The 27,300-nt window shown below is 37.3% G+C and overlaps 1 protein-coding gene across 8 annotated transcripts in view; it reads right to left on the reverse strand.

Annotated features, from left to right (window-relative positions):
- HERC1 (HECT and RLD domain containing E3 ubiquitin protein ligase family member 1) overlaps positions 1-27,300 on the reverse strand; it is a 183,851-nt gene that overhangs the window by 130,759 nt on the left and 25,792 nt on the right. For all 8 annotated transcript variants that reach the window (XM_038580636.1, XM_038580639.1, XM_038580641.1 and 5 more), the window contains exons 2-3: positions 9,057-10,012; positions 4,342-4,437 (exon numbers count right to left, since the gene is read on the reverse strand). In XM_038580636.1, coding sequence (XP_038436564.1) covers positions 4,342-4,437; positions 9,057-9,986 — 1,026 coding nt within the window. In that variant the 5' untranslated portion in view covers positions 9,987-10,012. The remainder of the gene's footprint in view (positions 1-4,341; positions 4,438-9,056; positions 10,013-27,300) is intronic.

A 27,300-nucleotide genomic window follows, 5' to 3' on the forward strand; every position in this document is an offset into this window, starting at 1 on the left:
AGCTTAAAAAACAATTTAGAAGGGGTGCCTGGCTGGCTCAGTTGGAAAAGCATGTAGTTCTTGATCTTAGAGTTGTGAGTTCAAGTCCCACATTTGGGTAGAGCTTACTTAAAAAAAGAAGAAGTAGAGGGGAAAAAAAAAACCCACTGATAATCCTATCACCTTAGTACAATGAATGTTATCTTTTTTATGTACATTCTTTCAGAATTTTGCATATATATGTTCTTTAACATAGTTATCACCGTGGATATATAAAAGTGATGAAACAAAAGTCATGCAAAATTTTCCATGGCAAAATAAATAAATAAATAAATAAATAAATAAATAAATAAATAAATTTTCCATGGCTACCTAATCTTCATGAATGAACTGATAATTTTCCACCTAATATAAAAACCCCAATTTACTTAACCCTTTTCTTTTAAGTAGGACATTTAAACTCTTTTTGTTATATAAGCCATTTTTAAGAACATAGTTGTCACTACATTCTGTTACTTAAGTACAGAGAGGCTCAGAAATGGGCTACTATACCCCCAAAAGACAATAATCTTACGATTCTTAAACTATAAAAAACTGCTTTCCAGGGATGCCTGGGTGGCTCAGTGGTTAAGCATAGGCCTTCCTTTGGCTCAGGACATGATCCCGGGGTCCTGGGACCAAGTCCCACATCAGGCTTTGCCTGTGGTCTTTGCCTCTCTCTGTGTCTCTCATAAATAAATAAGTAAATCTTTAAAAAAAAAAAACTGCTTTCCAAAATGGTTCTACTACATATCACCAGCAGTATATTTTATGTATAAATAAAGTAAAAATCATTGCTCATTTGCCATCTGTACTAAATATAATGGTAAAGCCTACTGCCATTCATAACACTTTTTAAAAACTCACACTTCTTGACCTGCTGCCCCCACAACCCTGACAAAGGATAGGACCCAGGGTGGCCATCCCAGTTACCCTAATCAAGGAATACATTTATAGTAGAGTACCAGTCTCACTATAGCCATACCAATAATAAGTATTATGCTTCTAGTTTTTTATAAACTTAAATGGGATAAAAGCGGATGCATTATCTTCACATTTCATTATCAACAAACTAAAGGTTTTCCATTTTTTTTACCACTAACTTCTGCTCATTTATTTACTAGGGCTTAATGCATTTTTAATTGGTTTAAATTAAAACCAATTTAATTTTTAAAAATTTTTAAATACTAAAAACTATAATTTATGGAAATTTTCCTGAGATAAAAAAGATTTGAAACAATACACTGAAATTCTCACATCTCTGATAATATCAAACCAGAACGAATTATGTCTAGATATATTCAAGCAAACTACTGATGTTTAAAGAAAGATCAGCAAAAAAACACAAGCACATAATTCCTATGGGAAATAAAACCAGATTATCTTCAGACTTTGACAGCAAAAGTTCATGTCAGAGGACATGGATTAACAAAAATGGATTAACAGCAGAAGAAAAGAACATGTGAGCCAAGTATAAAGAGAAAGCAATTATTAACACATGAGAATTAAGAGAGTCTTGTTGCAATGGCCTTTACAGAGGAAAGTACTAGAAAATGAGAGCTTCAAACAATCAAAAAGAAGAAAAAGACATCAATAGAGAGATGGACTATGAGCATTAATATGTAGTTACTTATAAAACTAAATGAGGGTTAAAAGGAAGTGAATATGATGCTCTATGTATGTTTAATATAAATATAAAAAACAAGGAGAACATATTAAAAATGTAATGTTTCAGTAGTCATACAGTGATAGTATTTGCTTTATTTTAGGACTGCTGTTTGTGTGTATATGTAGTAAGTGATTAAAACAAGTAAGTAATTATGGGGTATTCTAATTCTACCATGCTTGTATCCTTGAGAATAAGTATCCTTAGTTTAGAAGAAAGAAGAGAGAAAAGTGGGCACCTGGGTGGCTCGGTCGGTTAAACATCTGTCTTTTTTTTTTTTTTTTTTTAAACATCTGTCTTCAGCTCAGGTCATGATCCTGGGGTTCTGGTATAGAGCCCCGAATCAGGCCCCCTGCTCAGTGGGGAAGCCTGCTCTCCTTCTTCCTCTCCTCACTGCTTGTGAGCCCTCTCTCTCTCCTCAAAACAAATAAAATCTTAGAAGAAGACGAAGAAGAAGACGAAGACGAAGAAGAAGAAAGAGAGAGAGAGAGAGAAACGTAATACAGAAAACATTAAGTAAAAATTCTATGGCCCTGAATCTGAAAGTACTAGTATCAAATCATGAGGTATTTTAGCTTTAAACACACACACACATATACCCTAGCTCTGCCCATGACAAAAGCCTACAAACAAAATACTCAGTAGCGATGAACCTATTTAGCACCCTGATTATGATTCTGAAATACTATTTCCTGCTAAAAGTAACCAGAGGGATCCCTGGGTGGCGCAGCGGTTTGGCGCCTGCCTTTGGCCCAGGGCGCGATCCTGGAGACCCGGGATCAAATCCCACGTCGGGCTCCCGGTGCATGGAGTCTGCTTTTCCCTCTGCCTGTGTCTCTGCCTCTCTCTCTCTCTCTCTCTCTCTGTGACTATCATAAATAAATAAAAATTTAAAAAAATAAAAAAATAAATAAAAGTAACCAAAGCTTTTTGAAGACACAGCTAGCTGGTTCTAGATCTAAAGCAAGAAATGTACAAGATGAATCTGGAATAATGTGACATGTCAAAAAGCAAGAAAGCTATGAAAGATTATTAGGCCTATATCAAAAGAACTTAAGAGGGTGCCTGGATGGCTCAGCCAATTAAGTATCCAACTCATGGTTTCAGCTCAGGTAATGATCTCAGGGTTGTGGGATTGAGACCTGGGTAGGACTCCGCACTCAGCAGGGAGTTTGCTTAAGATTCTCTCTCTCCCCTCCTTCTGCCCCTGCTTGCACACACCTTTTCTCAAATAATACATATTAAAAAACAAAACAAAACAACAACAACAAAAAAAACTTAGGAACTACCCTGAAGAGACTACTATCTTAAAAGACTATTGGCCAAAAATGAAACAGTATGAGCTCCACTACAGATAGTTATTTAATGGGTTAAAACTCAAACACATTTAAGTCTATGGGTTCATAATGATATTTTTCAAATGAAATTAACTGGTCTACTTTGGAAGACAACAGATCAATTTATTAAACTGAACATTAATATATAAAATCAGTGTTAAAACTTTTAAAACCTGGATACAGACACAGTCAACCATTTATTCAGCCTTTCTTATATGAACTGAAACAGAGTAACCAAATAGTTGGTACGGGAATCATCTTTATAAAAACAATCCAATGAAGGGCATTAAGGTGCCTCAGTGGTTGAGCATCTGCCTTTGGCTCAGGTCATGATCCCAGGGTCCTGGGATCGAGTTCCACCATCAAACTCCCCGCAGGGAGCCTGCTTCTCCCTCTGCCTATGTCTCTGCCTCACTCTGTCTCTCTCATGAATGAATAATATCTTTTAAAAAGAATTCTAATGAATAAATGAAAGAGAAATGATACAATTAAACTATCACAATTTACAACCAACCACCAATGAATTAATAAATGTAGTCATTAAGCATCAAGAGTTGCTAATACCACAACATCATGTATGGTCTTGCCAAAGTGATCAAACCTAGGACCCATCAATCCTCAGGTCAAGCCTCTGAATCCACCTGTCAATTTGCAGGAAATAAATAGGACATAGTGAACTGCATTATGAGTAATCAATCAGCAAAAAGCCCAGGTTCCTGAAAACACTGAAGATAAAGAAAAAAATGGAGGGGTATCTCTGGATTGAGAGATTTGAAAGACATCTGGGTTTTGTTTTTTGTTTTTTTAAATAGGCAAGACTGCACTATAGTGTCTAGGGATACACACTTGGGTGACAGAACAATAAATGCAAGGAAGGGATTACTCTAAAAGTCAGGAGAATGGCTGCTTAGGGGAGGAAGACACAGGTTAAACTAGGACATGAAAAGACCATTTAGAGTGGGTGGTAGTTTTATCTCTTCTTTCCCTGGATACAGATTAAGAGAATATTTATTTTGTAATAACTCGTTAAGCCTGATGTTTGTTTGTATGTCTCTCTGTATCTGTTTTTATTTAATAAATTTTTAAAGTTACCTGCACATGATACAAAGTTCAAAATGAATAAAAGGGTATACATTAAAAAGTACGTCTCCTTCCCATTCCTTGTAACAGACACCCTAGCTCCATTTTTAGAGACAACCACTGATGCTTTTTTCTGCAACCTTTCCAAACACTGAATAATTATTTTTAAGGGATAAATACAAGCTATAGCACTTTAAGACAAAGTAGCTTTTCATGTAAAAGCCATGATTATTTACATACCTCTTCAAAGAGACACAAAGCTGCCTCATAGAGTGAGCACAAGCCATCAGATGTTCTGGTTGGTTCCCTCCACTGAGTCCGATCAGCAGATGAACCCTACGGTTTCAGAAGGAGAGAAACACATGTATTAAAATCACTTAAATATTCCATAAAAATATCTGAGGAATTGTTTATATGATTATGCTAAGATCAAATCCTAACATTAGGTCATGAAACCAACTTTTACACAGAAACATTACAAAGATGGAGCCATTGAATGATACAGTACATTAAGTGTTAATTCTTTAATGATTGTTTATTCAATAGTGGGCTTGACCCAGAAACAAACACAGAGGCAGAATTTTGTCAATTACATATTCTTTGGGTGGCCAATATCCAGTAAGTGAGGCCCCAGGAAATATTCTACTCTCCGGGCTTCCTTGCCCACCTGTCCATGAGGATACAAGGAAGTAGAACATAGCCAGCTTGAGTGATGACCTTTGCCAGAGCAGCAGAAAGTCTGTTCCTCCATTCTTAGTTTCAGCAAAACTAAAGTCCACAAATCAGTTCATGTAGCCACCTGACTATGCTAGAAATAATACATCTTTTACTTGTTACAGCTAAGGAATCAGAGCACCTCTCTGGGACTCTCCAGAGTAGAGCCCAAGGCTGTGATCAGAAATCATTCTGTCACCAAAAAATGACAAACCAGAAAGTGAATTTGATCTCACTGATCCTTCAAATTCCTAAATCCTTAAATCTTTAGATTATAAATGTCAAGTTCCTCCTTTGATTTAGCAACCTTCTAATTGTGATATTTTCATCCATGGCTTAATTTCAATGGATACTATACTGTAAAAATATTTATATTCTAGATAAACTGGCAGATATACCACAGAAAAGCGTATCTACTATGGAAGGGAAGTTGGCCTAGATGCCCCATAAGATCCCATCTAAGATTATATGATTTCATCAACTCAAACTATTTTAATTAACATGATTCCTAAGAAATAAAACAAATGAAAATGGTAGCTATTTAATGTATGGCCAGTTTATCAGGTACTAATCTCTGCTGCCAAATCAATTTTTCTTTTTATTTAACGTGGTGCTTCTCAAATTTTAATATGGACATAAATTATTTAGAGACTGTTAAAATACAGATTCCAATTCAGTAAATAAAGACATGGCCTAAGGTTCTGCAATTCTAACAAACACCCAGGATATACCAATGCTGCTGAGGCTCACTTTTTGAGTAGTAAGGCTACTTGCAGGTCATACCAGAAGGTGAGTGTTCAAAATTAACTAGTACCTAGACATACAAGGTGTTGCCACATACCAGCAAATACTCAGGGGTACAAACTCTTATCAATTCCATAATTAGCTGCACAGTACTTCTGAGAAAAAACCAATTGTAAAGGCCATCTCTAGTAATCACCAAATCAAAAATAGATGAGGAACAACAGCCTGTAGTATTTTCCTAGGAGCTGGTACCAGAGCCATCATAATCCCCTTCTTTATGCCTTTCTACAGTATGGAGGAAAGTGTTGAAAAGTACATGAAGTTTTCAGTGACAGTCTGATCTGAGTTTAAATCCAGGCTCCATCACTTACTGGATATGTGAGTGAAGGATAAGTCTCCTTATCCTTAGGCAGGAATAATGCTGATATTACTTAGGGCTGTTGGGAAAATTAGAGTTATGGATAAAACATGCTTAGCGCAGTTTCTAATATACAGTAAGAACTCAAAACTAGTAGCAGCAATTATTAATTTGCATCATGTACCCTGAGGAAGAAAAAACAAGAAATCTAATAAATTCTTGCTAAATTTAAAAATACCAAATGAATAACACATCCTTCAAATACTGTCACTGATTTCTATTCTTCCCAATATAGGCAATATTGTACTCCCCCATCCCCCCATCCACAGTTCCACTTTGTGTGGTTGCAGCTACCCAAGGTCAATAGCAGTCCAGAAGCAGATGTTCCTCTTTCTGACATATAGTCAGAAGGTCAATTGACTTAACATTAAGTCCCAATATCTATTCATTCACCTCATTTCATCTTTATCTCATCAGTATTTTATCATCTCACATCATCACAAGACGGTAGTGCAGTACAATAAGATATTTTGAAAGAGAAACCACATTTAAATAACTTGTATTACAGTATATTGTTATATTGTTCTATTCTATTACTGTTGTTGTTAATCTCTTATTGTGCCTAACTTAAACTTTATCATAGGGTACGTATGTATAAGAAAAACCATAGTACATAGAAGGTTTGGTACTATCTGCTGTTTCAGGCTTCTATTGGGGGGTCTTGGAATATAATCCCCAAGAGTAAGGGGGGATAATGTAATTAAGGGTGAGACTACTCTATACCCAGTCAGTAAGGATTAAAGATATCTCTAAAACCCATTCTGTACAGAATTCTTAATGAAAATAAGATAACAATAAATATACCTAGGCATTTTTAAAGAAACTAAATTTTGGAAAATATAGTACATTAAATGTATAACTTTATACACTGTTACCATAGGAATTTTGATAGTCTAAAGATAAGTGGAAATTCAAATAACATAAATTCATGGTTTTATAGGTCTTCATCTAATTACCTCCCTCTTAAGCAATTACCATCAAAAATAATGTTACACCTTTTATTTTTTTCGTATTTGTCTTTTTAAGATATTCTGACAAAGACATAAGACTGAATAGAGTACATTTCCATATATTCTTGCTATATGGTTTTTCTACTTAAAATTGGTTCAATGACTCCCCACTGCCCATAGGAACCAGTCTCAACACCCCATAGCACAAGATATAAGACCTTGCCTACTTGGCAGCTTCCCCTCATCCCATTCCACTCCATACATCCAGGGGCTTGCTTTCCTACACCTTGGCTACTTTGTGAACTCTGGTCCTCTCCTCTGAAAACCTCTCCAGCTCCCCACACTCACATGTTGTGTGCAAACACATCATGTTTGCAGGCAAACTCTTCCTACTTTTCAACTAAGCTCAGGGATCCTTCCTCCATAGGCATTTTCTGCCCTTTCCCTCCAGTTCTCCTGTGTTCCATCACCTCCTCCCTGTGGACACCTCTACTATAGCACATTATCATTAATTTGAAATGCTTGTGCATCTCTCTTTCCTTAAACTGTGAGCTGGCTGAGAGCATGGATGCTATGAAGTTCATTTACCTTTTAAACTCAGTGCCTAACTGTACTTGGCACACGGTGGTAAACAAACACCTACTGGTATCAACGACCAAAGGTGTTTTTACTGTTGTTTATTCTTTTAGAATTCAGAGATACACATTGACATTATTTCCTACCTTTTTATTTAAATATCAGTCAATGAGAATCTTGTAAACTCCCATTCAAACACAATTACTGTGTATTGTGTATCATTAGTGAAGGCTAGGAATCATACAAGTAAACAAAAATTAAGGATTGAACTCATTTTCGCTAGGCCTTATGTATTATGTTGATGGTTATGTGTCTCCCCCCTTTAACTTCTAGCTTGGGGGTAAGTTTTATCCCAGTTGTTCAATGGTAGAGAAACTTAAGGCGGGGAAGATCAGGTCAAGTTAGAGTTCAGCGTACCAGGAGAGGATATACCTATTTTCTGAATTCTCAGATAACACTGTGAAATAAAAGAAATGTGGGTTCTGGAGACCAAGAGCATCAGACTCTATCACTTACTGCAATTAGGAACAATAAACATAAAATTAAATTAATAACCATCTCTTTCCCCTAAAGTCAATCTGAGATTTAAGTAAATTCAATCTAATATAGGCCTGTGGTGACTTTAGGAGACCCAAACTAAATTAAATATACAAGATTCTTCCCCAGAGTAGATCCAGAATTCTGTGGAAAGCAATCTAGTTTTCCAGGGTGCCCTTATCACAATAAGGAACTATATTATAGGGTCTAACCATGTACACTATGGAGGCTCTGGAGGGAGAGCCCTTTTGACAAGGTGTATTTGTCCTGGAATGAAAGAGGCAATGTGGAGAGGAAACTAGAAATACAACGATAATATAAACTTATTATATTTTACCACTTTATTATAGTTTACCTATTTATTTATAAATATATTTATTTAAGGTAGGCCTTCATGGGGAAAAAATGAATCTACTTACTATTTTTTTTAAAAGATTTTATTTATTTATTCATGAGAAACAGAGAGAGAGGCAGAGACAGAGGCAGAGGGAGAACCAGGCTCCATGCAGGGAGCCCGATGTGGGACTTGATTCCGGAACAGCAGGATCACACCTTGAGCCAAAGGCAGATACTCAACCACTGGGCCACCCAGGCATCCCAAAAATGAATCAATTTAACATAAATGATAACTAAAGCCACACGGTAGTCAGAAAAAACATAGGCTTTGCAGACAGACTTGGGGTTGTCAGAATTAGTTAACATAGCATCTGCCTCATAAGTGCTTACTTGGTATGTATTTAACTTCCAATTCGTTTGCCAAATAGATATGTAAATTTAGGATAACTACTACAGTTTCTTCATCCTTAAGATAAGGATAAATAATATCTACCTCACACAGTAACATGGTAATTGAACCAGACAGTGCATAAAAAGCATCTGGTCAGTAGTAAGTACTCAACAAAAGTTAAAACTCTCTTCTTCCCTAATTCCTGGTATTAGGGAGCAGTAAATAAAAGAAATTGAAAGAAGAATGAGATGGTTTATTACAGATTAAAATACAAATTTATAGTACATACCAAAGAACGCCTCATCTGCATTAATATAGTCATAAAGCAGTCAAAGCTGATCATTCCTTCCTGGCTTGATAGTAGTTTGCTTTTCTCCATGGAATTTACAACCGCTGAAGCCCCCAAAGCCATTTCTATCCATTCAAGAAGATACCGCAAAGAGCCTCGCTGAGCTGCTAAACCAAGTAGCAACTCAGAAGCTAATCTACGACCTAAAGTGTCTGCCCCAGAATTAGGAATAGTTACTCCTTTAAGAAAGGTTGTCACTTGTGATAAGCAGTCCAAACCCATCGGAGGAATCTTGCTTTCATTTGCTAAAGATAATGGCGGCAAAGAGCTGACAACTTCAATTGCAGTATGAATAACGTCGTTGCAAAGACTAAGACCAGGTCCTGACACAGGCATCATCCAACTTTGTCTTAGAAGTGCAAATAATAAACTTAGACCAGTTCGAACACCCATTTCTATAAGTGCATCAGTGCTTGACCGGGGACGTTCACTAACAGAATGGACATCTGCTGAACCAGAGCTGCTCTCTGGAGAATGCTGCTGCTGTTTCACTTTGCCTTTGTCATGGTATTTATTAGAAAGTGCATAAAAGACACGCTGGAGCACAAGCAGTCTTTTCCGAAGCGCCCCAGCAAATGGGGAATCTGAACATACCATCTTCGCTAGTGCTAGCTGGCTGCTAAGAAGGGCATCCAAATAGTGGTCCTGCTCATCACTTGAAAGAGACTCACGTTCAAAGTCTGGCAACTGTGGTCCTTTGAGGCACAAAACTTGTTGGGGCAAAGGTACTACTTCTTTATTGCTGACCAGTTTAGAATACAAAACAGCAACTCCCTCTCTTGTAGCAATAGATTCACTGTCCTCTGTAATCCAGGAGCTGTTGAGGTGTTCAAGCCATTTCAGTTTCACTGGTGGAACCATAGTTGCCATGTCGGTTTACTCTTCAGCCATTAGTTCTATAAAGGAAGATGAAAAAGCAGTCAAAAACTTATGCAGATGATTTGCAAAATGTTTCTGAACTTCTATCTTACATTTACAATTAGCGATTTCAAACTGGTGAAACAAAGTCTGAACTGCAATTAACAGAAATGTAACCAACATTAGTAGTTTAACTTTGATAAATGTCCTATAGTTATATAATGCTAATATTAAGGAAAAATGGGTGAAGGACGCATATGGGAACTATGAACAATCTTTGTAACTTTTGCGTAAATATAAAAGTACCCCCCAAATAAAGTTTATTTTAAAAATTTGTGATGTGTACTTTTTTAAAAAAGATTTTTATTTATTTATTCATGAGAGACACAGTGAGAGAGAGAGAGAGAAAGATTGAGAGAGAGGCAGGCAGAGACACAGGCTGAGGCAGAAGCTGGCTCCCAGCAAGGAGCCTGAGGTGCGACTGATTCTGAATCCCAGGATCATGCCCTGGGCCAAAGGCAGATGCTCAACTGCTGAGCCACCCAGGCATCCTGATTTGTGTACCTTTTATCTTCAGTACATGCTGATGACCCCAAATTCATAGTTCCAACTCCAATCTTTTCTCTGAACTCCAAACTCATATATACAATTGCCCACCTGACCTACCCATATAGATATCCATACAGATACCCAAAAGGCATCTCAACATATTCAAAACTGAATTCCTAATCCATCACTACTACCACGCCCACTCAAACCTGTTCCTCCTGTAGATTTCCTCATCTCAATAAATGGCACAGCATAGGGAATATAGTGAATGGTACTATAATGGCATTGTATGGTGACAGGTGGTAGCTCCATTTGTGGTGAGCACTGCATAATGTATAGAATTATTGAATCACTGAAATTAATGAAACATTGTCAACTATACTGGAACAACCATAAATAAATAAAAGGTGTTGACCAAAAAAAATAAAAAAATAAAAAAAAATAAATGGCAACTCTATTCTTCTAGCTCCTCTGGCCAAAAACCTTGGGAGTCACCATTGACTCCTCCCTCTCTTACACTCCAAATCAGTCAGCACTATTTTCAAATACATCCAGAATCTAAACAGTTCTCACTCCCTTCATTGCTAAAACCCTGCCTCAAGCCATCATCATCATCTCTTGGATCACTGAAGAAGCCTTCTTACCAGTCTCGCTAGCTGTATGGAGGAACCAAAGTGACTCCAAAAGGGGAGAAATATTTTTGTCTATTTTGTTTACTGCTGTCTTCCAACATATAGCAAATAATCCATAAGTACTTATAGCAAATAATCCATAAGTATTTGTGTTTTTTTAATTATTTAAAAATTAAGTTCTATGGGATAAAATATTCACAAAACATATAACCCACAAAAGACTGGCATCCAAGATACATAAAGAACTCCTACAACTCAATAATAAAAAGACAATTTAATTTTTAAAATAGTCAAAAGACTGAACAAAACTTCACCAAAGATATATGAATGGCCAATAAGCACAAGTGCTCAAAATCACTATTAATCAGAAAACACACATTAAAAACACAAAGAGATACGATTACAATTCCAGAAGCATGGGTAAAATTTGTTTAAGGCTAACAGTACCAAATGTTAGCAAGTATGTAAAGGAGCCAAAACTCTCTAAAAGGAACAACGACTGAATGTTTCTTATAAAACTAAAAGTTTTCTTATGAAACTAAAACTAATCTCTACTCAATGACCCAACAATCTTTTTCCTAGGGGTTTACCCAAAAGAAAACATTTGTCCATTAAAAGGCTTAAATAAAAATATGGTTGCCCCAGAGGTGAGAGCATGATTAAACTAGGAAGGAGCATGAAGGAACTTCCTGAGGTGTTTATTATTGAATTACCCAGGTACATGCATTAATCATATTCAGTAAACATACATTTAAGATTTTTACATCTCACTGAATGTGAATTTTACCTCAATAAATACTGAACTCTAGTTGATATGCATATTGAAATAAATTTGGGGGAGGGGTAAGTATACTGATGTCTGTAGTTTATTTTGAAATACAACAAAAAATAAGTTGCATTGATATGTAATATATCTTTATATATACCCATATATATATCAATAGGTATGTGATAAAACAAAAATATTAAAAGATTAATGGTAGAATCTCAGTGGTAAGTATGTCTGTTATTTGAGGATCTTTCAACTTTGCCATATGTTTAAAATTTTCAACATAAATTATTGCAGGGGAGGTGGGGACTTAGTTTGAAGAAAGAAGTCTTAACAAATGCTACTAGAAAAACATCCTCAAATACTGAAGGACACTTTATTCTCATGATATAGGCAATCTTTAAGAAAGAATTCAAGTGATAGTAATCCTAAACTAATTAAAAGGAGTTTCCTATTTCTCAGCATGCCCTATTAAATTCTAAATATAGGGATCCCTGGGTGGCGCAGCGGTTTGGCACCTGCCTTTGGCCCAGGGCACGATCCTGGAGACCCGGGATCAAATCCCACGTCGGGCTCCCGGTGCATGGAGCCTGCTTCTCCCTCTGCCTGTGTCTCTGCCTCTCTCTCTCTCTCTCTCTCTCTGTGTGTGTGACTATCATAAAAAAAAATTTTTAATGCTAAATATAAAATCTGATTACACTTCCCTTCTAAGATTTTGATTACTATGCTTAATTATCTTCATTAGATACTCAGAAAGTATATACTTGGGAAGGAGAAAAGAACACATAAGCCTCTTCCCTCTTCATTTAGTAATTATTTATTAAACACTGTGTAGAGGAGGGAGGGGTGCCTGAGTAGCTCAGTTAGTTAAGAGTCCAACTCTTGATATTAGCTCAGGTCTTGATCTCAGGGTTGTGAGTTCAAACCCCATACTGGATATGGAGCCTACTTAAAAAAAAAAATACGGGTGCCTGGGTGACTCAGTCGGTTAAGTGTCTGTCTTCGTCTCAGATTGTGATCCAAGCATCCTGAGATCAGGTCCTGCATCCAGCTCCCTGCTCAAGAGAGAATCTGCTTCTCCCCCTCCCCCTCCCCTTCGCCACTGCTCATGCTCTCTCTCACGCGTGCTCTCTAATAAATAAAATCTTTTAAAAAGCAAAAAATAATAATAAAATACAAAGACGGGGTAATTAAGTAAGCACTACTGGAAATGCAGACAGGAGGGGAAAAAAAACAAACAGGAAGAGAGAAGCATCTTTTGGCAACGGGGTAGTGAAAGAAAAAAGAGGAAATGTTTAGGATTCTGAGAGGCAAAAGAGAACCATAAAATTGGAAACATTAGCAACACTTCATGAAAAAACTAAACTAAAACCCCTCTAAAGTACTTTGACTTTGCTATGTTGACAGAAGAGTGCCATTAAATTAAGAATATTATAAAACACCCAATGCCATGAAAATGAACAAGAGAAAAGTCCATACAGAGCTACTGTAGAAAATCAGGAGAGAAAATTTCACATATAGCTGAAAGAAATCTTCCATATAACAACAAAACAGAAGAAAATGAAAGTTAATAATCTAGACAAAACTAAACACACTGAATCATTTGAAGATACAAAAAACTTTGAGATGGAAATTTAAAAAGTAAGCAGAAACAAACCATCAAAAAAAAAAAAAAAAAAAGACCAAAAAAGAGAAAAGAAGAGAAAGGAGGGAAAGAAAGGAGAAAAGTTGACTCTATTCAAAAAAGAAATGGCAGAAAAAGACAAAATTCCCAGAAATGAAGAATGAATTGCAAAGTGCTAAGGAAGAGTAGACTCGAATAAAAAGTAATGGCAAGTAAAAAAGAAAAAAGCACAGAAACAACTATGAAAATTAAAATGACATTATGAAAATCAAGAATTGGAGAGAAATTAGCAGAAACAGAAGACAGGTAAAGGGCTTTATGTACTACTGATTACCTGAAGAAGTTTTTGAGAGGGAGAGAGAGCGAGCGAGCGAGAGCATGAGCGCTCTGGTTTTAAAGTTACAAGCTAAGAAATTTTGCCAAAAATAGAAAAAATCTAAATCAACACAGTAACGGCTCACAAGGAGCCTGGGAAAATTAACCCAGAACAATCAGCTCCAAAATATTAACCTAGTAAAACTACTAGATTTCAAAGATAAAGATAAAATCCTTAAGACTTCCAGGCAAGGGAATCCCTGGATGGCTCAGCGGTTTAGTGCCTGCCTTCAGCCCAGGGAGTAGTCCTGGGATCCCGGGATCAAGTCCGGTGTTGGGCTCCCTGTGTGGAGCCTGCTTCTCTCTCTGCCTGTGTCTCTGCCTCCCTCTCTCTGTGTCTCTCATGAATAAATAAATAAAATATTTTTTTAAAAAAAGACCTCCAGGCAAAAAGATCCAATAATTTTAAAGGCAAAAGAGGGGCACCTGGGTGGCTCAGTGGTTGAGGGTCTGCCTTTGGCTCAGGGGGTGATCCCAGGATTCTGGGATTAAGTCCTGGCATTGGGCTCCCTGGATAGAGCCTGCTTCTCCCTCTGCCTATGTCTCTCTCTGTGTCTCTCATGAATGAATAAATACAATCTTTAAAAAAAATAAAAATAAAAGGCAAAAGAATTAGACTAGCACCGCATCATTAAAACACAAATAGTATAGTAACAGCTTTTGTAAAACAAAAGCAAAAACACAAACAGGAGATGCAATGAAATAGAACCACACTGATTGAAGACTTTGACAAAATAGAGCAATTACACTACTGGGTATTTACCCAAAGGCTACAAACATAATGATTTGATGCACCCTATGTGAAGAAACCAGACATAAAAGGCCACATGTTGTATGATTTTATTTACTTCAAACATCCAGAACTGGCAAATGCACAGAGATTAAAAAAAAAAAAAAAAGTTAGTAGTTGTCAGAGGCTAGCGATCAAGTCCCACATCAGGGAGAAATTGCTTAATACTTAACGTAGAAGGGGTTTTACTTTAGAGTAATGAAAATGTTTTAGAACTAGACAGAGATGGTGGTTGCACAATATTGTGAATGCACTAGGTACAAATGAATTATTCACTTTAAAGTGGTAAAGTGGTTAATTATGTGTTATGTGAATTTCGACTCAATAAATTACTTAAAAAAAGAAAATGAGTATGGTAGGAAGTGCTTCCCCAAAATGAACTTGGATATGTTACCAAAAGAAGACAGAATCAACAGTGCTCAGATACACAAGAAATATACAAACAAATATACAACAAGAATGACTTTGATGGGTCAAAAAAAAATTACAAGATGCCATTTCAGGTTCATCGAATTGTGAATTCAAAGGAAAGAAAGTCAAGAGTATTTGAAGAATAGAAATGGACTGGAATAGCCAGAAAGCATAAACATGTTCATACAAGATCCTAAGAAAACAAACCTGAGTTTAGAATGTGAGGAAAAAAATGTAATGAGTCAATGACTTTCCTTTTAGTTCTATAATCTATAATGAGTCAAAACTGATAATTTGGGAGATAAAAATTATACAATGCACTTAGCACAGTCTGGTATTTCATATGTCCTCAATGAAGGATGCATTTGAAGAAAACCAACCAGCTAGTAATTCACAATGAATCAGAGAGCTGGAATAGTTAGGATACTACTGAAAAAATCAGTGAGATTCAAAGAAACTAACAACAAAAATCAAGCTCTGAATGTTTTAAAAAAGAAATCACTTTATGCCTTCAGGAAACACACTACTTTAAATGTCTCAGGGAATTGAGGAAAGAGTCTTCACTCTTCTTAAGTAGGCAATAAAGTAATATCAAAACTCAACAAAGCAGGGCAGCCCCGGTGGCGCAGCGGTTTAGCGCCGCCTGCAGCCCGGGGTGTGATCCTGGAGACCCGGGATCAAGTCCCACATTGGGCTTCCTGCATGGAGCCTGCTTCTCCCTCTGCCTGTGTCTCTGCCTCTCTCTTGCTCTCTCTGAATGAATAAATAAATAAATCTTAAAAAAAAAACTCAACAAAGCACAAAAATACAATTATAATCCTGCCCTATAAAGGTAGCTGTAAAAATCCACAACTAAAATATTAGCAAGCAAAGTGGAATAGTATATTAAAAGGTTAACACATGAGATGTGTGTGGGGTTTATTTGAGGAATATAATGATGGTGGGTATCTGGGTGACATCTGCCTTCCGCTCAGGTCATGATCCCAGGGTCCTGAGATCAAGCCCCACAATGGGCTCCCTGTTCACTGGGGAGTCTGCTTCTCCCTCTACCCCGTCCTGCCATGCTCATGATCTATCGCTCTTGGCTCTTACTCTCTCTCACATCAATCTTTTTTTTAAAAAAGGAATATAATGATAGAGCAACATAGAAAATCTATTAACAAAAAAAAAAAAAAAGAAAAAAGAAAATCTATTAACATTACAAAAACCATGTTACATTGCGAGATGTTAAAAAAGCATCTGACAAAATGCGATACCTACTCCTAAAAAAATCTAATAGGGCAAGGATCAAGGTTTCCTTCTTTGAATTATTAAAAATTTCGTATCACAGAATAGAAGAGAGATGCCTGGGTGGCTCAGTGGTTGAGTCTCTGCCTCTGGCTCAGGTTGTGATTCCGGGGGTCCAGGGATCGAGTCCCACATCGGGCTTCCCTAAGGGAGCCTGCTTCTCCCTCTGCCTGTATCTCTGCTCTCTCTGTGTCTCTCATGAATAAATAAAATCTTTTTTAAAAAAATAGAAGAAAAACAGTAGCAAAACTAATTCCTAGAGTCAAATTCAAGACAACTGCCCACTTTCATCATTATCAATAATGTAATTGAAAAAAAAAAGTCAGTGTTCTAGAAATTGCTATCACAGTGAGGTAGTTGATTACAGAATAAATAAAAATCAAACTCAGAAGTATCTAGCTCTAAGTGGTCACATCCCCTTTTGAGAGTCATGATCCAACTATACGGTGGTCCCACACTCTCATGACCCTGCTCACCAACTGCCCCTGAACATAGTTGAAACAGAAAATAGGGAGATGGCTGCAAACTCCTCACAACAAAGTTTTCAAAACAAAAATAGAAGTTGCAATCTTGGCAGAACTGGACAAAGAGAAAAAAATTACTAAAGCAGAATCAATGTTTAACAAATCATCTTGGAGCTAGCACTGTGCTCTCAGGATCCTCAATAAGGATTTCTGGGAATGTGCTGAGCAGCAGCGTATTGCAGCATGCATATACACATTCATCTAGAGACTTCAAAACTCAAGACTCTATGTGAGAATCTTATTCTTGGCCTTTTACCTCACCTTGACCCAAAATGAAGAACATATTTGTAACGAAAGGGACTTTATCATATCAAATCCCAAAGCTACTATCATATAGCATTATACAAACTGTGACTCAGAATTTGGGCAAACTTTTAAATTTTGTGGTCCTTAAAATAATGGTACATGTAAGTGAAAGCAAAACTGAGGGTAACTTGGATAATGAGAGGTTTGGAAGTTGTATTATCTGAGGAACTATTCATGCTGCCTGTGACTGTAACTTTTTGTAACTCAATTTGATTTTTACTCTAAATCAGACTCTAATGGATGGTTACATAAACTCATTCCCTAGCCCCGAAGAGGTTGGACTAGGTATATTATTTCCACAACAGGCATTAAAAAACTATTCATAGTACTTAATTTTAAGGAAACAAGGGTATTCTTTAAAAATATAAACCAACAGGCTTAAATAAGGTATAATCCTATTTGCTACTTACAGAATTGATATCAGTGTACCTTCTGATTTTACAGCCAAAATATCATTCAGAAAAAATTTTTTTTAATTTTTATTTATTTATGATAGTCACAGAGAGAGAGAGAGGGGGGCAGAGACATAGGCAGAGGGAGAAGCAGGCTCCATGCACCGGGAGCCCAATGTGGGATTCGATCCCGGGTCTCCAGGATCGCGCCCTGGGCCAAAGGCAGGCGCCAAACCGCTGCGCCACCCAGGGATCCCAGAAAAAAAAATTTTTGAGAGAGAGTGAGAGGGAGGGAGCACGCACAAACGGGGTGTGGAGGGACAAATTGAAACAAAGAATCTTAAAGTGGGGCTCAATCTCACAATCCCAAAATCATGACCTGAGCCAAAATCAAGAGTCCACGTTTAACCAACTGAACCACTCAGGTGCCCTCATCCAGAAAATATTCTTTGTTAACTCATGACTAGTTCCCTATTCTAAATTTTAAAAGAAAACTCAAGATAAGCCTAAATTACTAACTAGTCTTAAACATCATGCACACACACACACACACACACACACACACCACTATACGTGTGACTAAATTGTATTAAAAGCAGTTACAAGGCAAGAAAAGTCAAAGGTATCTTTAGTAACAATAACCAGGAATTGTATATTATAAAATATATGAGGGAAAAAGTTGTAGAGTTGTAAAAAATAAAAAATAATATACCTAGTAATAAATTGAACAAGAAATGTCCAAAAATTTTATTAATAAATACATAAAGTTCTACTGGAGAGCAAAAGAAATTCTTTTAATAAATGGAGAGCTTAAACAATGCTCTAATTAGGAAGAATCAGCATTTTAGGTGGTCAATTCTTCAGTTAACGTATAAAAATAATTCTGTATCAACCAAAATCACCCTGGATTTTCTAAAACTTGATGAAATGTTTAAAATTATCTGTAAAAGTAAATACATAGGAATTGGAAAAAAGAGAGAGAGAGAGAGAGAAGAAAGAGAGAGAGAAAGAAAAAGATAGCCCTCTGGAAAAAATTAGAAACTGGGAAAGGTCTCTCGGTCCACCAGATATTAAAAATTATAATGCTAGAATAATCAAATAGAGTTCTGACATATGAACATATTACATTAGAAAATATCAATAGAGAAGAAACGAGCATCCAGAAGCAGATTCAAGTACACATAAAAAGTTAGTGTTAGTGTATGATGAGTCTAAAGTCCAGCACTATTTCCACAGCCCCACAGCATCACTCCCTGGAAAAATTAATTCTAAATGCAGGGTGGATGTTAAGAATTAAAGGTGAGAACATGTCAAATACACATGCCCAGTTCCCCAACCCCAACCTACTCCACCGAAGAATTTCTTTTGGAGAAGTGTAATATTGTCACCCCTCATCTTCACCTTTGTAATCAGTACCTAAGGATGATAGCTGTGACACTGTGATTTATGATAAGATATACATATATGCTTGGTCTATGTCCCCATTCCTAGCAGAAAGCTTCTAAAACCCTTGGAATTTCATGTGATGAGAGTAATAAAGGTATCTTTTGTTACATTAATTGACTTTTGGAAAGTATCTGAGAACAGGGGCTAGTTGCCAGTGGAGCCAACCATTGTGACTGGAGGGTAGGAACTTTGAGTCCCGTCCCCTGACCTCTGAGGAGGGGTGAGGAACTGAAGACTGACTTCAACCACCAATGGTCAATGATTTAATCAATTGTGCCTTTGTAATGAACCTTCATAAAAGGGGGGCGGGGCCTAGCTGGCTCAGTCAGTGGGGTATGCAACTCCTGATCTTTGGGTTGTGATTTCAGGTCCCAGGATGGGCAAACAAATTACTTTAAAATAAAATCTTTTTAAAAAGGGGTATGGAAAGCTTCCAGGTTGGTGCATACATGGAGACTCAGGGAGAGCATCATGCTCCAAATGGGTGTGGAAGCTCCATACTCTCTTTCCTCTATACCTTGCCCTATGCATCTCTTCCCATCTGGCTGTTCCTGAGTTATATCCTTTCATAATAAATTGGTAATCTAGGAAGTAAAATGTTTCTCTGAGTTCTGAGAGCCATTCTAGCAAATTAATCAAACCCAAAGAAAAGTCACTGGAACCTCCGATCTACAGCCAGCTGGTCAGGAGTACAGATGACAACTTGTACTTGTGATTGGCATTAGGGGGGAGTGGTGGCAGTCTTCAAGGACTGAACCCTTAACCTGTGGGACCTGACACTATCTCTAAGTAAACAGTGTCATAGTGAGTTGAATTGCAAGACAACCAGATGGTTGTCTTACCAACCAAGAATTGCCTGATTTTGTATAAAACCCACACAGCAAAAGTGGAACTGGAGTCAGAAATGTATCTAATCGAAAATTCTCTCTATGCTGACCTCTCAGTAGCTTCCTTACTCAACTCCCTGACACCAGGTTCTCCCCAACTCCTGTCCATCCTCTGTCTTTCTATCTGTTATGCTCTTGTTTCAAGCCTCGAAAGGCTATGGCATACCATGTAAAGGCCAATTGCTTTACACCAGCAACCTCCTCCTTACAATCAGGAATTTAGGTACTTTCCAGTTGATCTTCTTCCACCCTCTTCCATGCAAGCAAGACCTTTTAGAACTTGCAAACTAGGGTTTCTAACTCTCACTCTGAACTAAGAGAACACTTCTCACTCTGAACTGTAATTATAGTTTTTTCACTCTAACCCTAATAGATAATGCACTTCCTTGGATGGAGACTCCATCTTATTCAACTTTAATTCCCTTAGCATGCAGCCTAAAACACGACAGTGTTTGTTAAATTAATTAATTAATTACAAATAATGTCTACATTTAAATAATATTAGCTACTGAAAGAGTAACTTTCAGACAAGTTAACTTCAAGTCAGTCAATGATTGACTAAAACTCAATTTAGGAGTTGTCCAACTAAATTATAAACTGTAATTCAACAGAGACAACCTCTTCTACAAACCTTTTTCCTCAGTTCAGTTCTGATACATCAGTGTTATGGTAGCTATTATCATTACCATTATTATTATTATCCACAACCACAGATAGAGTTACCATTCATATAATATCTATACCCAACCTCTAACCTCAAGTGTAAAAGTATAGAACTAAAGTCTAGAAGTGCAGAACTACTAATAATGTAGAACTCAAGTGGGTCCGAATTATAATATTGTTCCTTGCCATAAGTATCCAAAGGAGGCAATGATCCAAAAAATCCTTAGAAGTTATTACAATCTCCATGAGGTAGCAGTGGAGGTCAGAGTTATGAGAAACTAAGGACTTTGAAAACAAAAAATAGAGAATTTGAGAGAAAACAGGAGATGTAATAAAATACTACAAAATGAAAGTAAGTACTTACATTAACAAAGATAGCTGCAAACAAGACTAAAAATGCAGAGAAGCAAGAAGAGGTCAGAGAATTTCTGAGAGCAAGTACCAGGAGCTATTCCTAAGCCTGCTCAAGATTCATTGAAACCAAATGAAAGGAAAACAAACCCCAAGTTCATCTCAATTGATCCAGAAAAAGCATTTGATGAAATTAAATACCTTTTCATGGGAAAAACAAGAAACTAGGAACAGAAGGAAACTACTTCAACGTAATAAAAGCCATATATGAAAACCCACAGCAAACATCATACTCAATGGTGAAAGCTTCTCCTCTAAGATCAGTAACAAGGCAAAGATGTCTACTTTTGCCACTTTAATTCAACACAGTACTAGAAGTTCTAATCACAGTAATTAGGCATGAAAAATAAAAGGCATCCAAAGTAGAAGTAAAGTCATCTCTGTTCACAAATACCTTACATGCAGAAAACCCTAAGAAGTCCACCAAAAAAAACTATTAGAATTCATAAATTCAGCAAAGTATCAGGACACAAAGTCAGCATACACACACAAATCAGTTGCATTTCTATAACTAACAATGAACAATCTGAAAACAAAATTATGAAAACAATTTCAATTATAATAGTATCAAAAAGAATAAAATACTGAGAAATTAACAACCAAGGAGATGAAAAATTTGCACAATGAAAACTACATAACACTCCTGAAAAAAAATGAATGTTAGGAAATATTCTTTACACTAATGTATAGGTTTAATATTTTTTAAATAAAAAGTTCATAAAGTCTGTTTAAAAGGGTAAAAAGGGGACGCCTGGGTGGCTCAGCACTTGAGTGTCTGCCTTTGGCTCAGGGCATGATCCTGGAATCCCGGATCAAGTCCAACATTAGGCTCCCTGAGGGGAGCCTGCTTCTCCCTCTGCCTATGTCTCTGCCTCTCTCTGTGTGTCTTTCATGAATAAATAAATAAATCTTTAAAAAAGAAAATAGGGATCCCTGGGTGGCGCAGCGGTTGGGCGCCTGCCTCTGGCCCAGGGCGCGATCCTGGAGACCCGGGGTCGAATCCCACGTCGGGCTCCCGGTGCATGGAGCCTGCTTCTCCCTCTGCCTGTGTCTCTGCCTCTCTCTCTCTCTCTCTCTGTGACTATCATAAATAAATAAAAAAAAAAAAAAAAAAAAAAAAAAAAAATTAAAAAGAAAATAAAAAATAAAAGGGTTAAAATGTTAAATTTTTTTCAGAAGCTTTTCAATAGTTTTATTCTAAAGAACAAAATCTCTCCAAGGTTGCAAAGGTCAAGAACTGACCTGTCTCCCCCTCTCTCCCTTCTATAAACTATAACTGAGATGTTTAACTCCTGGAAGGAATAATGCTCCTTCCTTTCCATTGCAGGACCTTTGCACATGAAGTTCCCTCTACTTAGAGCCTGCCTTCTCCATTCCATCTTCTTTCACCAAGCTAATATCTAGTCACAAGATAAGATCTCAGTTTTAACAGCAATACAGAGATATACTGGGTACTCAGTAACTGCTAGTTGAATTAAGTGTGACTTACTCAGGGAAGCCACCCCTGACTGAACCCATATGAGATCAGGTCCCTCTTCTAAAATGTTCACACAGTACCCAAAACTAACCATCTCAGCATTTTTCAGTTTGCAATTATGTACTATTTGTGTGCTTATGTGTTTAGTGTCTTCTCATACTAGTTGATAAAGTCATGTGGGCAAAGATAGCCCCAGCACTCAGCAAAGGTAAAGCACATAGAGGGATCTCAATAAGTACTTGCTGAACTGTACTGAGCAATTTGCATCTATGTAGTTCATTATTTACATGGAATCTAATTTAAACCCAGATATTATCTTATTCTGAGCTGACAGATAACGGAAGCACTTTCAAAGAACTGATTCCAAGTGTGGAAGTACAGTACCACAGACAGACCACATGAATTCCATCTTCAGTCCATTTCTGTCTCCTCTTCTCACTGTACATAATTCCAGCTACTTCCAAGGCTTTCATCTACCCTTCATATGCTAATAAGTCTAGTCCAAATTCTTTCTCCTGAGCTCCAAACCTGAATATCCACTGCTAACATGATACACCAAGATGTTCCAAAGGAATCTTAAATTCAACATGCTAAAAACTGAACTTGTTTTTCACCACCACCACCCCTCTGCCACATCCACACCCATAAATAAATTTATAAGGCTCTAAACTGATGAATTTAGAGATTCATAAAAGACAGACATCAATACTTATCAAGAGCATTAATCAAGGAAGTGCAAGAAGGATAGCTCAACTGGAAAGTTCTGCAACTGAAAATTAAGTGCATACTGTGATCCAGCTTTCCCCACTCTGCCCCAAGTGATTCTGTTCTAGAGGGCTTCATGAGGCTGACTGATTTGGGCTCTCATTAAACCATACAAATTTTCAATGTTCGGTTGCACAAAATTAAACAGCTGATAAAAAGGAAAAAGCTTTTTTTTTTTTTTGTTATTATCCCTGTTTAGAAAGTGAGTACACTTAGAAAAGGAAGAGACTTGCTGAGTTTGCTGGCAAATTGTTTTGCTACATCAATAATGAGAACTAGTCAAATAAACCAGGAAGCAGACCTGCTTATTCAGCAAGTAAAGCACTATAGACAAAATCAAATCAAACTAATGGATTTTAGCTTGTATTCAAGAACCACCAATTCACAATCCTGATGAACTAAACACTGGCAAAGAAAAACTGCTGTTGTCTTGTTTTGTTTTGTTTAATTTACAGTAATGATTTATACCACTAAAAGCCAATTGTTCTTTTTTCCACTCATGGTGGAAAATGCACAAATCCAAATTTAATTATACACATAAATTACCAAATTCACCACTGAAAAGTGGGGCTGGAAAAGTGACCAAAGGACTGGAAAAGAAACCAAATAACACTATCACAATCTTTCTAAACTGAAATAAATGAAGCAAGCTGAAGGATTTGAACACAGGGATAGACTAAATAGTACCTACAAGTGAATTTGTCAAATTGTGAAGCTTTAGAACACTCTCCAGGGAACAGAGCAGTAACAGGAGCTAACATTCACTGAGCACACAGCACTGTGCTAAACCCTTTACATGTATTACCTTCTTCAATCTCAGAACAATTCTATGAAATAAGTACTCTTATTATTCTTATTTGCCAGGAAAGGAAAAGGAAACACAGAAAAGCGAAATATAGTTTGCCCAAGGTCACCCTGACAATAACTGATAGAGTAAGGATTCAAGCCAGAGCAGTCTGATCCCCAACCATTTAACCACCAAATCATGCTGCTTCTTATCATTATCACTTGTTCTAGATCACTCTAAATTTTTTTTTTTTAAGATTTACTTATTTATTTCTTCATGAAAGACACAGAGAGAGAGGCAGAGACATAGGCAGAGGGAGAAGCAGGCTCCTTGCAGGAACCCAATGTGGAACTTGATCCCAGAACTCCGGGATCACAACCTGAGCCAAAGGCAGATGCTCAACCGCTGAGCCACCCAGGATCCCAGTCACTCTCAGTTTTAAAAAATTAACAACCTCAGGGGCAGCCCTGGTGGCTCAGTGGTTTAGCACCGCCTTCAGTCCGGGGTGTGATCCTGGAGATCCAGGATCGAGTCCCATGTCAGGCTCCCTGGGTGGAGCCTGCTTCTCCCTCTGCCTGTGTCTCTGCCTCTCTCATTCTCTGTCTCTCTTAAAAAAAAAAATTAACAACCTCAGAAGGTTTGAATCTATCAGTTGCCAATTCAGTTCATTTTCTGTCCTGTTGCTATGATAAAAACCATTCCTCCTAGCTATCTCTCAAGATCACTAAGTCATTAAATCCCAATTGGGTAATAACAACAAAATAATTTTCAAAGTCCTCATCAGAAATTTGCATAATAGAAATGCAAAGGACTGAGAATAGCAAAACAATTTTGAAAGAGAACAAAACTGAGGAATTTCCATTATGTGACTGTAAGGATTATTATAAAGCTCCAGTAATCAAGCCATGTGTATTGGCAAAAGAGAGATCAACAGAACAGAAATGAAAGTCCAGAAACAGCCCCACACATATATAGCCAATTAAATTCTAAATAAAGTGCCAAGGCAGTTTATGGGGAAAGGGTAACTTTCCACAAAGGGTCCCAGAACAACTGGATATACATGTGGGGAAAAAAAATGAACCTCACCCCTAATTTCACACCATATACAAAAATCAACTCAAACTGATTCATAGACCTAAATGTAAGAGCTAAAACCATAAAAATCTCTAAAAGAAGAGCACCTGGGTGGCTTAGTCAGTTAAGTGACTGACTCTTGATTTCAGCTCAGGTCATGATCTCGTGGTCCTGAGACTGAGCCTCGTGTCAGGCTCTGTGCTGGGCATGGAACCTGCTTAAAGTTCTCTCTCTCCCTCCCCCCTGCTCTCACACACAAGTGTGCAGTCTATCTCTGAGCAAGCACAGGCAGGGGGCGGGGATCTCAAGAAGAAAACACAGGAAAAAAATCTTAGCAACCCTGGATTAGGCAAATACTTCTTAAATAGGACTCAAAAAAATCAATACATTAGACTCCGTCAAAATTAAAAAGTTTTGCTCTTCAAAAAGCACTGTTACGAAAATGAAAAGGCAAACTCCATTCTGAAAGAAATTATTTGCAAAACATATTTATATACAGAATACCTAAAAAGAATTCTTAAAACACATTAATACAAAAACATATTTTTAAATAGATAAAATATCTGAACAGATATTTCACCAAAGATATGTAAGTGGCTAAATAAGCACAAAAAAGGATGTCCAACAGTTTTCATTAGAAAAATACAAATTAAAACTATAGTGATACTATGACCAATGCACTAAAGTGGCTAAATTTAAAGAAACAGACAATATCAATCATGTATGGATGAGGATGTACAACTAAAACTCTCATAAATTGCTGGTGGTAATGTAAAATGGAAAACTGTTTGGTAGTTTATTATAAAATTAAACATAATTGGGACGCTTGCATGGCTCAGCAGTTGAGCATCTTGCCTTCAGCTCAGGGCATGATCCCGGGGGTCCCAGGATTGAGTCCCACATCGGGCTCCCTGCGGGGGGCCTGCTTCTCCCTCTGCCTGTGTCACTGCCTGTGTCTCTCATGAATAAATAAATAAAGTCTTTTTAAAAATTAAATTAAATTAAATTAAACAGGTAGCCAGTGGCTCAGTGGTTTAGTGCCGCCTGCAGCCTGGGGTGTGATCCTGGAGATCCGGGATCACATCCCACATCGGGCTCCCTGCATGGAGCCTGCTTCTCCCCTGCCTGTGTCTCTGCCTCTCTCTCTCTCTCTCTCTGAATAAATAAATAATCTTAAAAGAAAAATTAAATTAAACATAATTTACTTACTATATATGCAGCAATTCAACTCCTTAGGAGTTTGCCCAGAAAAATGAAAACTCAGGATCACATAAAAACTTATACCTCAAAATCCAAAGCAGCTTTATTCGTAGTAGCCAAAAATGAGAACTTCAAATGTCCATCAACTGATGAATAGACAGAGAAATAATAGTAATTTACATACTTTTGCCTTCTCTTGTCCACTTACTACTCCAAAGTTCTAAAACCTCTTTTTCTTTGCAATATTTCTTCTTTTTTTTTTTTTAACATCAATCATTTCTTTCATGGCTAAAACTTAATTCATCATCACTATACAGATACCTCCCAAATCCATGCCTCTGGCCAGCACCTCTGTGGAACTCCAGTCTGTTTCCACATGTCTGGTGCATATTACAATGTCCATGCTTCCCACCCTCAATTCACTATATCCAAAATTAACTTCACCATCTCGTCCAGCTTCCCTAACTCCTCATGCTTCCCTCTTCCTCCCCTATAAAATCTTACAAAACTAGCTCCTTTTGATACTTCACTCAAGTACCCAGAGTCAAAACTGTCATGTAATCTTTGACTCAGGGTTTTCCCTTACTCTCCAGTCTCTTCTAACATTCCCACTGGCCCCATCCTGCCTTTATAATCTGCCCTAGGAAATGCAATGGACTCCCAAGGAGTCTCCCTATTCTATTGCATCTATCTACTTTTGCTAGATTAATCTTAAAGCTCAGTTCTAACCAATTCATCATTGTCCGTAAAGAAGTCAATGGCTCTGAGATCCCTGGGTGGCTCAGCAGTTTGGCACCTGCCGTTGGCCCAGGGCGCGATCCTGGAGTCCCAGGATCGAGTCCCACTTCGGGCTCCCGGCATGGAGCCTGCTTCTCCCTCCTCCTGTGTCTCTGCCTCTCTCTCTCTCTCTCTATGTCTATCATAAATACATAAATAAATCTTAAAAAAAAAAAGAAG

Source organism: Canis lupus, chromosome 30 (genome assembly GCF_011100685.1).
Source record: "Canis lupus familiaris isolate Mischka breed German Shepherd chromosome 30, alternate assembly UU_Cfam_GSD_1.0, whole genome shotgun sequence".
Lineage (NCBI taxonomy): Eukaryota > Metazoa > Chordata > Mammalia > Carnivora > Canidae > Canis > Canis lupus.